Source organism: Henckelia pumila, unplaced genomic scaffold, assembly GCF_033568475.1.
Source record: "Henckelia pumila isolate YLH828 unplaced genomic scaffold, ASM3356847v2 CTG_461:::fragment_3, whole genome shotgun sequence".
Lineage (NCBI taxonomy): Eukaryota > Viridiplantae > Streptophyta > Magnoliopsida > Lamiales > Gesneriaceae > Henckelia > Henckelia pumila.
Genome location: NW_027331831.1, coordinates 7,281,285 through 7,295,268, shown reverse-complemented (window position 1 = coordinate 7,295,268; position 13,984 = coordinate 7,281,285). Strand labels below are relative to the sequence as shown.

Sequence of the window (13,984 nt, the reverse complement as noted above, 5' to 3'; positions counted from 1 at the left end):
AATAATGTAACTCTTGATGTTTTTTTGTTTGTCAGCTTCTTTCACTGCCCAAACCTGGAATTTTGACTTCCAAGTACACGGTGACATGAATATTATGTGCTTATAATATTGCAAATTGATCTGATCCAACTAATAAATTATTTGAATTGTTGTTATATTACTTTATCAATGTTTGGCACCATCGTTTGGAACTAAAATATAAGCATGTTCGATATTTTTTTTACAGCGATCTCAAGTAATATTGTTCGATAATTGATGGGATTTTGTGCCTTCATTAAATTAAATCAAACAAATAATACTTCTATATATTATATTATATACTAAGCAAGAAAAATCAAAGATCACACATATTGGATGCTATTTGACTAAACTACTAGCTTTGATGTACACGATTGTGATGACTGAATATCCTCTCGATGATCATTCACAAGTGCAATGTCAAAAATATTTTTAGCCATTTCTCGGTCAATTACGACACTGTCGTCTTCCAAAAGTTCCCAATACAATCTATCTCTGCTCGACAAAGAATGCATCTGTACAGATATGAAAAGGCATGCTACGTGAAATCTATTGTGATGCACCGTTCTGAGGATTCTCATTTGCTAATCTGGCGGAAATGACTCTATCAAGAGTCTCGTTTGCGACTTTGATTCCGGTTGTCTCCAAGTCTGCCACGATTGCAATGGATGCATCGAGTTCCCCAAGATCGAGACAGAGGCCGATGATTTCATCATACAACGGGCTAAAAATAAACGCGATACTAACAATCAGAACACGATAACAGACTTTTAAACAATATATGTTGATTAACATTAGTATATTCATTCGGGGAAATAGCAGAGTTGAACTACTAGTAACGAACAGCAAAGTTGAACTAGTAGTAACAATTTGTCAGGATAGATGTGTTCTGATTTGGAAAGTGCTATACGAACATTAAAAGTTACACATCGAATTTGAAATTACAAAATTATGCATGTACTTTATTTGAAAAAACTCTTTCAAAAATGCATTTGGGATAATTTTGTAACTCCAAATGCAATGTGTAAACCAATGTATAACCCTCAATGTACATGTAGCATTGTCCATCAAATTTATGCACACAAACATGTGTCGCTGCAAAATGGGCATATTAATGAAACGAACTAAGGCCGAGGTTTCAAGATGGTTTGAGCAAGTAGAAGAATCAAACAGAGAGATACGAATAACCAAGATTGCAGAAGCAAAAGTGTTAAAACATGATTCAAATGAGTCAGACCCCAAAAGATTTGAGACGAAAGGGGTATATATATGATGTTTATGGTGCCGAGTAGGTAGAAAATCTGGTAAAAATGGATTTTTGACTATGGTCCATTTGAAACAGGCAGGCGCCCCATTCCAAAGTTAAACAAATTGATCAAATTTCCATCTTCATATGATTTCAGATGCTATAGTACAATTTCTCGACTGCACATCCTGCTCGAGTTATATCTACGAACACTCGAAAAAGACAAAATAATACAACTGAAACTTCATCTAACCTGCCAAATGAATAGCCAAGACGATGTGTAGTCTGCAGAATCTGCAAGAAGGCTGCCGGCATAGGAGCTCGTACGGCGGCTCTAAGTACCATTGCACAGTCCCCAATAGTTGGTGTTCCACTCAATTCAATAACCTAAAAAAACAATTTTCTTACTTATGAAGCCAAAAAAAATGTAATATAAATATACACAGCTAATGAGACATGAATTAGAATGCTCTTCTCATGACCAGAAAATCAATTCAGGTGCAATTTATCAGCTGGCTACAAAAAACAATGGTTGATGAGCCTTAATTTCCAAATGAGGGGATCGCAGAAGCAAAGCAAATTGATGAAATATTTGATGATTAAAGAGAATTTTAGAAAACAAAGATGGGAAATTAAGTGGCAGCGAGATCGTAGTGCATCAGAAACAAAATTGAAACTCCATGAAATGCTTGGAGGTGGTTTAGTTCCATTCCGTTATAGTACCTCGTTATATATCATATGTAAGATGATGAAATACTTTATATATTTAGCGAGAGTAGAACTTTGTATACACAAGCCTTAAACCGTCCTAATCATGTATGTTTACTTTAAGAGACTTCAATCTCTCAAAACCAAATTTTTATTCTTTAATATCATTCTGAAATATGTGTGACAGGATGATGCTCAAACCATAGGAACATAGGTTTAAAAAGGAAACAGTATTACCCTTGTCATTACTTTAACAGCCAATTCAACTTCCCATTCCTGTGACCATCGTCTGGGAGTTTTGTTCTTGAGTTCCAATTCCCACGTCCAACCCCAAGCATCAGCTATTGTATACATATCCGATACATCAAACACTTTCCTGTTCCTCAGTTCCTTGAATGCTTCGTGAATATCCAAAGGAAACCAATCATCGTCGGCGTCATCCTGCACTCATTGACACCACATGAAATCAGATTCTTTGATTGAAAAAAATGAAATTGCAACCTTATAATTGGCATTATCATAAGTTGAAATACTGTGATGGGCCTTCTAATGGCAATTTCAATGAGATCACAATCAGGATCTCAGATCTATACATTTTATAGACGAAATAAAAAAAAAATTATCTCTCTCTGGCTAGCTTCCTTCTCATTCTCCTTAAAAGTGAAAAACGCAAAAAACTCAATCTCGCAATTATGTGTTATCTGGTTGGAGGTTCAGCAAAAAGTATTCAACACAATGCAGGAACAATCCCAAAAATATCCACGTGGAGCAATTCGATGACATGGAAGGAAACATCAGAGAACAGAAACAAAACAACTGAAAGTTCCTGTGTATGTACAGGTAATCAGCTGCAACACGAACCTATCAGAGGAAATTATCATGGACATATTACGTTGACTATAAAACTTTTCTAAAAAATATGTGGCCAATATATTGATTCTAGAATATACTGATCTCTGCAGACTTTGCTTTGTGAAGGGCTTATTGAAGGGGTCAATGAACATAGATGAAAAGGAACACTCAAGGGGTCCAAAAAAGCATGAAAGGGTCATTAGCACCTAAAGTGTGATACACAAACAGCCAAGTGAAAACTCAGTGATGTCACTTCCTGTAGCTGCCTGCTTTTCAACTAATTAAAGATTTCATTAACATATTGTTAACAAAACATGTCTGAACTGGTTTTATGGTGCTTGAAGGAGCATTCATGAAGTTGAGGTGCCTCGCTCCTCATACTTATTTAACACTAGTTAGAAAAGTTCTTGGAGTAACACCACACAAAATGGGAAACTTGTCCATAGATTTAGAAGTTTATCATTAGCATAGAGACGAAGTTCGGATCAACCATACTTGGTCGCTCCTTATTTTAACTAATAAACTTGGAGCTTCCAAAAGTTCTTTTTTCTTTTTTTTTTTTAATAACCTAAAAGATTATTTCATATTGAAAAAGAATTATTCAGCGGGGTGAAACAGCATCATCAAAATACAGTTGTTTCAACTATCCTCTCTGCGTCCATTAGTCACAGGAAATGTGAAACGTAATACATTAGTCAAGTTTCAGCTAGTCCAGTAATTGATCAATGCAAATGAAGTGGACACATTGAAAGGCAAAGTTAAATTGAAATATTTGAAACCAGCGAGAAGAGAGAATCCCTAGACTTTCACATAAAGCACCAGGTTACAGTATATCTGTAGATTATTTTCACCAACACTCAGAAAATCAAGAAAGTGAGAAGCAATGGACATCAGAGTCCTTGGGTATATGAACACACTTGCAAATATTCCTAACAACGAAATATAAGAGTTTGCACTAGCTGGAGAAGCTTTTGTACCTCCATTGATACCCTAGACGACCTTCTTCTTGATTTTCTTGATGAACTAGTAGTTGGGTCAGAGTCTTTCAACAATTGCACTCCAATCATTTGAGGTGGCTTGGCAGCTTCAACTTCTTTATCTTTAACCCTTTCACCTACTTGAATTTCAGTCATTTCCACTTCTTCCTCATCATCCACCTCATCATCTTCAGCCTCTTTTGCAACATCATCACTGCCATCAGCATCTTCTAAGACATCAAGAACTTCAAAATCTTTGACTTCCAACGGCTCGCTATGATTTTCATTAAGGCCCTCTCCAAGAAAACGACGTCTCCAGAACTCTGTATTCCCTTCTTCCAACTTGATGCGTGAAATTAATTCATCCAACTCGTCGTCAATCTATCATATAGATAAACTAAGTTTGATCAGTCATCAAACATTTATTTATAATTTATTATATATTTCATAAAGGGTGCTTTATGGTACAAGCTCTAGTGATAGTAAAAAGAAATATCAGGGGAAACAGAAACAGACTTGGACAAGCAAAAAATGAGATCAAGATTCACCTCTTCTTCTTCCTCTTCAATAGGGGGAACCCAAAGCGGTCTACCTCTAGAACGATTTATCCTCCTTGCTTTCTGCACACGCTGGTAGAGAATGTTTCTAGTTCCATCAATAGGTAAACCTTGAGCGTCCAGCTCTTCCTTAAGTTCTGATACTATCATTTTACTAGCAGCCTTTGGTTTCAGGGTATTCTGTTCTGGGCCTCTTATGATTTTTTTCAATCTCTCCTCGACTCTAATGTAGTCAGATTCAGATACATTTCCTAACACAGAAGGTCCTTCATTGCGTAAAGTTTTCAAAAGTTTTCGATGATGTACTTTCCATTCCTCGAGACATTTTTGTTTGAATGAGGTCTCCCTAGGGTTGGAATATATAAAACCCTCTGCATCAGGATCTAAAGGTGTTTTTCCTCTCCGTGGAACCCATCGCTTGCGCTCCCCAGTTAGCCCACCTTCTGCTATATATCTGTTCAGTGATCCCATCACAAGACTTAAAAATCAAAACTAAAGGCAGTTTCTTCTAATATTTGTCCGTCTACCAATGTTATTATAACAGCATCCCAGAAATAAAAACTTCAGAATTCAGAATTAACAATGTATATATATATATATAGAAATGATTAACAGAACACTCCAAGCAGACATACAAAGTCACATGTTGAAAAAATTAGGGGTCAAACTTGCCATTTGTTTCTGCTAACAATGTTTAATGTACATATATGTTTTATCCACTAAATAATTTATTAATTTTCAACTAGGCAGACTTCAAAAACAGTATGAACGTGATGAAAGGGTATTGATAAGAAGTGGAAAGAAGGCAACCATGTGGAGAGTTACAAACACCATGAACCTCCTTTACTATCAAGAATAATTTCCCTGCCCATCAATCTGCATCCCATCTAGTCCTTCCATATTTCATAATGCTGAATTTCTGGGAATTTCTTTTCCCTCTGGAGGATGATGTTCGGCAATTACTAACGGGAAATTATGAACTGGAGGTTGTAAACATGTTCATTAAGAAACAAAGTGGGAAAAAAAAAATTTTTACCTTCAATAGTACGATGGAATATTTATAGTACCTTGATAAAGACAAACAAAATGATGGAACGAATAAAGATTCAACGTGCTATAACAAACATTTAGCATGTACAACTAGCATAATATTCTGTATTAATGTATTTACTTTTCAGATATTATTTGTTGCGATAGAATTGAAAAATAAGTCTTTTGATAGGTCTCGTAACAGAAGTATGAGACTGGATCTCTTTCCGAAACTAAGAAATCATCTTGTCAGCTTGTAAGCTCTAATTGGGGTAAACCATTGCTTAAGTGTCTATTTTAACCTGATCAAAAGGAGAGAGATCAAAGGCTAGTAGAATCCTCACACTAGACCAGACTTTTCACTTGCAATAACTATTGTAAATCATTTCATGCACAACTCAAGCAACTGATGTACAAAAGGCAGTGACGCCTATCTTGAGTTATCTTAAAATTTTCGCCAAGCAAATGTATCGTGTTCTTCAAGCATGATCATATAAACATCACACCATTGGTTATATAGACTTGGATTTTATCTAATCCTGATTGGATATTAAGTTTATGTCAAGATATGTGTCATTTTTTGGGGCAATCTGGTGACTTGAAAAAGCAAGAAACAAAATGTGGTTCCATTGACTAGTGTGAAAGGCGAATATTATGCTCTTTTTGAATATGTTTTGTCTCCTATCAAAAAATATATATATTATGCTCCTCATCATTTAACTATGAAGCTTACAAGGTAGAAATTCTCCCCAATTGAACTTGGTTTATGGTTCCAAAAAAGAACACACGCTTTTACTGTAACAAAATAGCTTCTGAAACCGCAAATAATCCAGTGTTAACTTAAATAACCAAGATAAAGCATGCCAAGCTTCACAAGAACTACATCAAAGATAGGTACCTTCCTTACATTAAGAATGTACACGTGCTAGCTGAATGATGATTCATACTGGTCATTATAAATAGAACTATTTAAGTTGGGCATGTGTGACATTGATACACCAAATTGAGAGGGAGAGTTAAAAGTGTACAACTAGCATAACATTTTGAATAATTATGCTTCCTTTTTGAATAATTTGATGTATTAAAATCACAAAATGACTAACAATCATTGTATAGTTAACTTTCCTAAAATAGAAAGTATATACTTGTATAAATGCTCTATGAGAGCTGCGAAATCATTCAGCCAATTATTCAATTAAAACAAAAGAAAAAAGATAGTAAACCTGGCAATGTAATCAACTTCATATCCAAGTTCAGCTTCTTCTTGCAAAGGTTCAATCCATGAGCTAACCAGTGTCCGATATTTCCTGTTTAAGATCATAGCTCTAGGTGGTATTTTCTGGTTATCTTTTGCCATGGCTTCAAGAGCTTCTAGTAACTCAACTATTCTTCCTGTGCTCATTGTAATTATCATTACTAAAAGATTCCACTAACAGATTCTCGTGAACATGTTTAAATCACAAGAAAAAAATGACTACGTAAAAACTTTTGGTGGATAAACTAATAAGCATGGAGCCTATCGATGATGATTCAATCTTCATGTAAATTTCACTACCATCGACCTAAATAAATATTATATCCCACAACAAAGATGAACATATCCAAAGGGCTTCCACTGATTATATGAAATCACAATCTCTACCAGTTCATTGAAAATTTACCATCTAGGTACATCGGGTTAGCATATTTCGGATTGATAGAATTCAAATTTCAAACAGAAAGGAAAGCGACAGCCAACAGGTTTAACTATATTTGAGGGATAGCATATGTTCAATCATTATCTAACATATTTCATAGATGTATTTGGATCTGAAAAATGTTAAATCAACAAGATGTATTTGGTCTGAAAAATGTTAGTCCAACAACTTTTACGTTCATTAAATATTTATAGCCCTTCCACATTTGAAACCTTCAAAGCTGATGGTGTTAGGAAGCTAGAGAATACACACCTTCTCTGCATAATGCACGGAGGTATAAAGCTAGTGGATCCCCATATTGCCCCTCGTAATGTAAAAATTTTGTCCCACCTTCAAAGTTTTTTAGACCACGAAAATGTCTGATTGCTTCATTTATGACACAGTACTTCGTAAAGCACTCCACTAACAACCTAACAAGAGGACATGGAGTCGTTAATGAAACAATTATAAACTGTCAGCCAAAAGAATGCATTACTTATAGATAAAACACATTTGACCTACTTCTTCATTCACTTCCTCATTTTGGCCATCATTTAGTGCATCTATATAAGGAACTTGAATTTCAGCATAGATTGCACACTGTTTTGCAGAAAAATAACCAGATAAAATTTTGATTCAAAATACAAAGTTTATCCAATATACACTCCTATATAAAGTAGATGTCCATTAAAAAAGCTGCAGGAATCTAACCACATAAACTACACCTGAATACGTTAAAAAAGCTACATAGAAATTTAGATCCATAAAACAATTTACATATAGTCAGAACCTGTAAAACAGCGTCCAGGTGAAGGTGATGTGAGAATGGTGGTTCAAATATCAATGCTGAATTCATAGCGACAGATGAATCAACCAAGAACAAATTTATCCCAGTTGTCCAAAAGATGAATATTTCTTACGCATAGGTTCTCATATTCGGTTGCAAGCGCTTATGATGTTCAATCATCATCCCAAGTAATTCAGCAACATCTTGAACCCTGGAACAACAGATTGGAGTCTAAACAACTCTTGTGTTAATAGTAAGTAAACGTGAAGAGAAACTTAAGGGATAACATTAAATGTTTAACACAATCAGATCTGGATATATCGATGTCTGCTAAAACCAATCAATGTACAGACGATAACAGATCATCATTATTCCAATAAACTAGTAGCAAGTTCAATTTTTTTGAAAAAAAAAAAAAAAAAACGAAAAGCAAAACAAACAGCAGGTCTGCATTCTTTCCATCTTAGCTTTATTGGAACAACTATAGCAGCACAAGAGCATAATACTGGTTAACTTGAAAACTGCCCAGGCACCATACTACCTGCAACAAATTCTTAGTAAGCACACTAATTAGAGTTGGTCAATTGGGCAGAGCATCAAACCCCTACTTCGGTCAAGTTGCCACACCACATATCTGACTGAGAAGAAAGCTTCCCAAATTGCCCACTGAAGCCATCAATTTTAAACCGTCTTATTTAATCACAAGCAGCTTCTATTGTTTCCCTTAATCTAATTGGTGCCCAGATGATTGCTATACGCAAGCCACGCTTTTGTGAGTCAAAACTAGAAGATAGTAAGAAAGATCTAGGAGAAAACATAATCAGAGAACGAGAATACCAATATCTGAAAATAAAGTAACGACTTATACAAGACAGGATACCTGTCATATGATTCAGCTCTAGTATACGCTTGGATTACCCAGTTATATGTCTCCGTGTCCGGTTTCATAAAATCTGGTAACCAAAAGCAAACACAATAAGCTTAAATTGCAAGACAGACAATTCTCTCAAAAAATAAATAAATAAATAAATAAATTGCAAGACAGAAGTAAATGTTTTTCTCTCTCATTACTTTTGTTATATTAGTTTGATGTCTGACATACAATGCAAATCTAAGCAGTCATTACTCTTCCAAAAACTGTTTCGCATTAGAGAATGTGACCTATTATTTGATAGGCCTCTAAATACAAGCATGGGTATGCTTACAAGGGGTTGCATTGATACCATGGTTATATGAAAGAGGGTGAAATGAAAGTCGAGACTACATTCTGAAAAAATTAAGAAAGCAAAGTGTCCCGTGGAGTACGAACCAAATTTATGAAAGTGTTTAGAAAAGGTCAAACTGCCACCAGCATTATCATGCATTCTTGGTCAACTACAGAGATCAAATGAAAATTTTAAGTATCAGAAATTTATTCAAATCTGAGATTTCAGTTCATTTCTATTCCATCATAATCCTTCTCAAGAGCATGTTTAAAATGGAGACCCGCAAATCGCGGTGCGGAGTACATGACAACCAAACAATTGTCATTAAAATAACTAATCAAGCAGATAAAAAATTGACAGGTGATCACAAACCTTCTCCATATTCCATGTTCTCAAATGTAGCGAAAGCAATTTCGGGAATGCCGCAAGTAGCCTAGCCAAATGATAAGAAACAGTTCTTGAACATCATACCAATTGAAAATTACAAAAGTATTCTTCTGATATTCGTCTCATAGAAATAAAGTGCAAAACAACTTGTAAGCATTCTAGAATCTAGTCAATAGAACAAGTAATCAGAATCCCGACATGAAAATAATCCTTCGGAATATTTAATACCTGATTTTTTTTCCTAATACTGTAGGCAGTTCCACTTGCTACTACAGCAGGTTTTAACATCTAGGTCTATCACAAACACAAAAGCTAGGGCAGACTGTGGTTGTCGGGAGTAGTTTTTGAGTTGCAGTTACATTAAACCCAACTACTTTACACTCGAACTTGAAATACTGAAGGTTGGAACTTGGAAGGAAATAGTGTACCTGCACGCTCAATAGATGATTGAAATGAAATGTAGTTGCCATTCTACCAGCAGCCTCCATTTCGTAGGCTATAGTCAATGCATTTGAGTGATCGCCCGCTTTGCAGTCTTCCTCGATTAGGAGATCATAAAGCTCATCTGTAGCTCTAAGGCCACCTTCAGCACCCTTCAGGAACACTTTATTGGCAACTTCTAGATGACTACTTTTCACCAGCTCCTCTGATGCAATAACGGGATAATCAAACGCAAGACCAAACTAGAACAATATTAAATTACATGAAACCAGCCAATCAACGATAGATTTTTTCACTGTACCGACGAGAAGAAGCCAAGCATGGCGAATGTCATAGTTGAGTTTCTCCATTGCTGCAAGAATTTCTAGGCCTCTGGTAGAATGACCTTTTACGCCAAATAATCGAATCAATGCAAGAAAAGTTTCGTGAAGAGGACGAAGACCCTCACTCAGTTCCCTTCTAAGAGCATGCATCTGCAAGATACGCGTTTTCAGATAAGTAAACTACCTGATGCCTAAAGAATAAAAGTAATTTATTTTCAAGAACATGTAATGACATTTTGCAAATTTTGAGTTACCTCTCATGTGTTTCGATAGAATAACAAGATGAAAATCCATACTGATACCATCATAATCCAATCAAAGTTTATACACTATTTCTTAAGAATAATTGATCCACTGAGTAAACTCCTCTTGCTTACAGTATGCTAAATATGTTATATATGAATGATGAATTAAATCGAGATGACATCCAATCAATATATCCAATCCATTTACAGACAAGTCTTTCATTGTTTAAAAGAGTCAAAAATTTGCCGTAAATCCTTAGATACGATGTGATATTCTCTGCATATTTGTTAAGGCTGCGTCCAAAAATCTCCAAGGATACTCCCAAAGCTCTTGCTTTGTCAGTTATGGGCTCAAGAAGTGGACACAGATGTCTTTTGCGGAATTGTCGCAGGCACACAAGGTATACAAGTAACATAAATTTGATCATCTCAACTTAGCACGGTGGCTGAGCTCAAAGGCCACGTCATCCCTGTCAAATTTACCCTCGACTCATAGGATCGAGACTAAGCTCTACCTTGTGTACTTACCTTAAACTAAAGCATAAATAAGAGTGATGGATGCTAGGGGATTCAACTTCAATCACCTCTGCAATTTAACTATATCAATCAAGGTGTCGAAGGAGTTAGGCTTAGGTGTTAGGGATAGATATATGCCGACAGGCACTAGTCAAGGTATGGGATGGATATATGCTGGTGTGTACCAACCATGGTGTCATGGATGGATACATCTTGATGTGTGCTTGTCAAGGTGTCTAGGATGAACATATGTTGCTGACATGTATCAATCAAGGTGTCAGGCACTCGTTTTCAGGTGCATCAATAGTCCCCTTCTTCGAGCTAATCCGACGTTCAGATAGGAAACTAGGCTGTTTGGCGCATAACATAAATGAGCAATCGGGGTAAGGCAACAGGCAGTAGCTATTTAAGGGGTAAAGCGCGAGGCTAACTAAGCACTTTAAATAAGGTGCACCAAGCATAATTTTTTAGAATGTGCATACGTGACGTGAATATTACCACAACATCACATAGCAACAAAAATATACTTCACAAACTATTAGATACCAATGTATGTCACGGGTTGATTAAAAACGTGGCATTAGAAGACTACTTCAATCATCAAAATCCTCAAACCCCTGTGTCTTCCTCAACTATACCATCCTTATTTATTGAAGTTTTGGATATGTATCCTTCTGTATCATCTTCATTTTATCAAGGTTAAATTCTTCACATTTTTCATTCATAACATGCCGCATATTCAAAATAGAATAATTTTCTCATCTCTTAATCGTGGTTGCCATAATTGCTCTAACCACTTTTGAAGGACAAGTCTACACATAAGCATCTTTGCCAACCCCAGAAGCTTTTGCAACTTCGATCCTAGTCAAATTGTTATCATCAAATGTAAAATCATTTTCTTTATTGATGTTACTATTCAATCCTTCATCACCCATTCGTTATTGTCGTCTAAGTCATGCAAAAAAATTGAATTAATGGTGTCATACATATTATATCAACACCTCAAAACACTATTATACTTTATACAGACTAAACCGTCCAATATTTCCTCTTTTGGAGTGAAGCTACACTATTGACAAAAGTCTTCTGTGTTTTGAATTTCATGATAACAATTTTATTTAATTTTTTGGATCTTAAACGCGTACACCTTCACGCTCTAGCGCCTTCTAATTTCACTCACGAGCACGAGATGAAAAAGCACTCACAGTTCTAGCATTGACCACTCATCAGACAACCCGCCTGATCTACATGTAAGGCTGAAGATTAGGCGGGTGTCTTAGAATTCATGTCAAATTAAAAAAGTAGGACCCATCTATCCGTAAAATATTTCAATGCACGGGTAAGCAACAAACTAATCTTACAGCGCCTTCTTCATCTCGCTTAAGCACGTGAGACACAACCAATCCATGAAAAGACCGAGGCCCAGGCGTCAGCCCCGCGGCAATCATGTCGTAAATGACATCAGATACCCCCGAAACGTCGGCATTCCGAGCTCGTTCCATCAACTCCTCCATGAACACCAGCCTCAGCAATTTCTCTGCGCTTGAAGGCGTGAAATTAACGTCTGCATTACCGCTATAACCGTTGTCCTCGGAGGATTTCAAGTCGTTCTGCTGATGCTTTTTTCTTCGCGCCTTCCTTTGGTTGGTGGAGACTGAGGCAGATTGAGATGCTGCGGCGGATGTGGAGGTGGCAGAGACGGCGTTCCGAGCTGCGGAGGCGGGGAACAGGGAGAAAGGAAATGCTGCGTACGTTAGCAGTGTAGCCATTACCCTTTTTCCCCCCAGTGGATAAGATGGTGAAGGAGGGAAGGGGTTTAAGAGGAAACAGGGGAGTGAGTTGAATTTGGAAATTACATGGGTCGGGTCAACTTGTGGATATTATTTGGATCCATATTGAGTTCACCGGGTGAGTCCAGGTCTGTAAAGTTATCCGGTTTATTGGGCAATGGACTTCCAACATAAAATTGTTTTTATTTTTTAAGTCCATCGCAATTATTAGAGTGATTTTAGATATGTAATTAACAAATTTATAAAGTGGAACACGATTAACGAAAATTAAATAATATTCGTCATTCGAATACGAAATAATAAAATATTATGTTTTTTTTTTAAAGAAGTGATTAGATTTATAGATATGATGGGGAAAAAAAGTTGATAATCTTCATTCTTCTTTAAAAAAATGAAATGTTTAAATCGAAAATAAGCAGTGTATGATAAATACATTATTCTAATAGTAACTTTTTAGTTTTTATCAGAACTAATGAACATTGAACACGCATTGTGGATACAAAATAATGATAACATTGCCCCTAAGGGTGTCTAAGTTGGTGGAATAGGTGAACTCTTGGTCATAGGTCAAGAGTTCAATTTCTCCTGTCAACACTTTTTTTGACTAGCCTGTCACATAGGGCTTGTCTAGTGTGGTCAGGGCCGTTCCTTTAGTGAGTCAAAAGAGTCCATTGACTCAGGCCCAATAAATTTGGGGGCCCATAATTTTTTTAAAAAATCTAGTAGTATAGAGAGAACTATTATAGCCCAATCAAAATTTATTTATCCAACTTTTTCCAAAGCTAAACGGAAGTCGGCGATTCGGTAGAAAAAACTAAATATTCAAATTTCACGACAAAAATTATATTTCTTTCGAAGGTTTTTTTTTCAATTCTCTCGTGCTTTATATTTTCCTATTTTTTTTATTTATTTGATTATTTCATAACTAGATTTAGATATAGAGATATTTTAATGGATTAATGTATAATTATTTGAATGAAACGTTTGAATTATTGTGCGTAAATTGCTTGATGAAATGTTTGAATTAGTTTTATGGTAACAATGATTATATTTTTCATAAAAAAAATATGATAATTGAAAACTGTGAATTTGATTGTCCATATATACCATATAGTCACTCATATTCAAAAAGAAGTCATTGGCAAGATTTGATATGAAAAAATTTCTTCTCTTTCTTTCTCGGTAATACACTGTCACAAAAGAAATTGAAGAATAGTTGTGGTATTT

General features: G+C 35.8%; 1 protein-coding gene across 1 annotated transcript; it reads right to left on the bottom strand.

The window, feature by feature from the left end:
- Window positions 1–279: 279 nt before the first annotated feature.
- Window positions 280–12,781, bottom strand: LOC140871280 (uncharacterized). The gene is made up of 13 exons (XM_073273717.1): window positions 12,329–12,781; window positions 10,185–10,356; window positions 9,871–10,088; window positions 9,428–9,488; window positions 8,731–8,803; window positions 7,984–8,061; window positions 7,337–7,494; window positions 6,611–6,779; window positions 4,350–4,812; window positions 3,802–4,182; window positions 2,210–2,413; window positions 1,518–1,651; window positions 280–742 (listed from the first exon to the last, which is right to left on the bottom strand). Exons 1-13 carry the CDS (start codon window positions 12,734–12,736, stop codon window positions 568–570), a joined length of 2,694 nt encoding a protein of 897 aa, XP_073129818.1. The 5' UTR covers window positions 12,737–12,781; the 3' UTR covers window positions 280–567.
- Window positions 12,782–13,984: the final 1,203 nt, after the last annotated feature.